At 36.6% G+C, this 2,930-nt stretch overlaps 1 protein-coding gene across 1 annotated transcript in view; it reads right to left on the bottom strand.

The window, feature by feature from the left end:
• The window catches only part of cyb5r3 (cytochrome b5 reductase 3), a 5,425-nt gene extending 2,805 nt beyond the window's left edge, over positions 1-2,620 (bottom strand). Inside the window, exons 1-4 of the mRNA XM_008315396.3 lie at positions 2,463-2,620; positions 932-1,057; positions 743-815; positions 34-140 (exon numbers count right to left, since the gene is read on the bottom strand). Of these exons, the coding sequence (XP_008313618.2) occupies positions 34-140; positions 743-815; positions 932-1,057; positions 2,463-2,483 (327 nt within the window). The 5' untranslated portion in view covers positions 2,484-2,620. The remainder of the gene's footprint in view (positions 1-33; positions 141-742; positions 816-931; positions 1,058-2,462) is intronic.
• Between the last annotated feature and the right edge of the window lie 310 nt (positions 2,621-2,930).

Genomic DNA, 2,930 nt, shown 5'->3' with positions numbered 1-2,930 from the left:
ACACACACACACACTTCCTGCAGGCTTCTCTACCTTTATCACCAAGTCCACGTAGCCTTTGTCGTCATCACTGGATGTGGGAGTGTATGGACGCACCACAAGATTCCCATTGATCTTTGCAGACAAGTAGATGTGTTGTCCTGGAGACACAAAGACACACCTTATATTGAAAACATACATATGAGGTCAAATTGAGGAGTGGAGAATGGAAAATAATAGCACGGTCAAATAAAAGTTCAGACAATATGTTTCCACATTGTATCTTAGCTAGAAAATATCTCATCAACAATGAGGACCAGATAATTATCTGATATTTGTGGGTTCAAAAATGCTCTCTTAATAGTAAAGAGTGTTTTTATAGCTTTGAGAAACACATTTTTTCAAAATTCCATTTTAAATTACCTTTGAATGAAAACACAAATCATGGTTTTGGGTAGAATTATAGAAACATTTTGAATTTGTTTTACACCATTCCAATTCCCAGTTCAAAATAGAAAACAAAATGTAAATTTTGCATTCACAAAAATGCATCACTCTTTTGTGATACTTTTGTCTAATTGGGGAGGTTGTTATATTTGTTGTACATATTGTAGAAGGTTGGGGGGCAGGGCAGATTCGGTTCTGCAAATGGAAATAAACAGCCCTAATATACACTGTAATCATTTCTAATAGCAGGTTAATGGGATGCCACTGTTTTAAGTAAATATTTGATTAATGCCGCTGTTTCACTGCACCAATTTACCGACTGGCAGACCCAGCACATGCTCAGGTGACGGCAGAGCAAAGCGGAACTTCCTGGTGTCATGGCTGACAATCTGAATGAAAAAGAAAAACAACAAAAAAATATTTTATGGGAAGAAAGGCAGAAGGTAAAACAGTCAAAGTCACACTACCTAGTGAAGAACTTTAATGAACATCTCAACCTCCTCACCTGTTTGTCAATCAGCCTCAGTGCATACTTGATGTTGGGGTCTTCTAAAGTAATGGCTGGTCTCCTCTTGGAGAAGAACAGTCTGAAGATCAGGTTAATGATGCTGTCAAAGCCGCCCCGGATCAACTGTGTTTATGCGGGAGAAGAATTCTTCAATCAAATGGTCGTCACAAACAATTGTTGGAGACAACTTTGCATTCATTACGTGCTTTTCTCTAACAATACATTAAACCACGTGTCAAACTCAGGCCCAGGGGCTAAATCTGGTCTGCAATGTAATTATATTTGGTCTGCAAGATCATATCAAATGTGTTCTAGAGTTGGCCCGCCATTATATGGCCCCTATATACTGGCAGGATTTGTAGTATTAGCAATGTATGTGCTAATACTACTAATGTTATAGCACATACATTTTGTTTCTTTTTTTTGTCCTTTGGAAAAAAAAAGATTAATATTAAAAAATAACTCAAAAGGCTAGAGATAAAGAGACATAGCAAGAAACTAATAGTACTGGTGTGTGATATATTTCAAATTATATATATTATAAATTATATCAATTATATTATAATATTAAGCTTTGATTGTTCCAGATTCAATGTTTACACAAAACTAAAGTTTGTTTCTCATATGAAAAAAATCTACATATCTGGTGAGAAGGGATAATAATGTACAATTGCTGTCAATTTTTCAATAAATATGAAATTGGCACGCGACTTTGACCCAGTTCTCAATTTTGGCCCACAGTGAATTTGAGTTTGACACCGCTGTATTCAAAACCATTGGAAATTACGGGGGACGGCGTTGTACAATACTGCATTCGAACAAAGTTAATGTCGACAAGAAGGACAGGACAACAACATAAATGGTGAAAGTAGTAGACACAGCCACACAGACCACTACTGACACCAGTTACATTTTTGAACGTCCGTATGACGAGAACATTATCACCGCCATTATTATTATTGTCTAAAAAAAAAATTTCGGCCGATAATGAATTCTGAATTCAACAGCGCCTCCTAGTTGATGTATGACTTAACCATGTCCAGGAACGCATGAAATAAACATTGGACGTGACGTTGGAAACGGGAAACTCTCATAAAAACAAGAGCTGAAATCCGTTGTTATTGAATAAATCTGGATAAATGGTCCAAACTTATCTGCTGCAAAATAACTTGAACGACGTGTGTCGTAGTTTAGCCTGGGACCAATATTAAACGGGTAACTATGATTGCGTTAATTGCAAACACCTGCTAAAACTGGTGGCGCAGAATGCTAGCGTTAGCTTTAGCGTCTGAGAAAGAGGGGCCTAAGCTGGGCGTTGTCTTTCTGCTGCGAAAATACTTTTTTTTTTCTTTTTTTTAAAAAGCTTTAGTCCGCGTCGGAGCAAATGACTCATACAAATTCCTGATGGTAAGACCCAGCCTTCTGTCAAACACACATACTGAGCTCAAAAAGTTACCGACAGCCAACAGTGGCGTGAACGTGTGCAGATAACTATTAATAAATCAAACAATGTGTATGTCTTACTTACCCCAATGATGTACGACAACATGTTAAATCCGTTAAGGTCAATATGTCAGAAGAAAAGTTTAATATCCAGTCTCAGCCGATATCACACCGTACAGTCCGCTGTGCAAATTCAAACGGGAAGTCAGACAAACGGTTGGGACGACACTTCCGGAAAGGACATTGTCACAATAAAACTGCCGTATTAGTTTTACCCAAACTAAAATACGCAAATTATTAGCAATATTGATTTTTATTAAAATAACGTTCACTTTTAGCATTCAAATTATTAACTTTTACTATACATTTCCGCTATAACCGCTGTTCACATTTGTCGCATATACTTTTATTTTGGAATTACCTTCGCGTAAAGTTCTCCATCTTTTTTTAGTCTCCTCTTTGAAATTAAGGATTAAGGATTTTAATCTACCTTTGATAAAATAAGAGACTCACATTATTGAGTCTCTTATTTTTGTATACGATTTGTATATAT

Source organism: Cynoglossus semilaevis, chromosome 8 (genome assembly GCF_000523025.1).
Source record: "Cynoglossus semilaevis isolate Cse_v1.0 chromosome 8, Cse_v1.0, whole genome shotgun sequence".
NCBI classification, from domain to species: Eukaryota; Metazoa; Chordata; class Actinopteri; order Pleuronectiformes; family Cynoglossidae; genus Cynoglossus; species Cynoglossus semilaevis.
The sequence above is the reverse complement of the archived record's forward strand: the minus strand, read 5'-3'. Positions and strand labels throughout refer to the sequence as shown.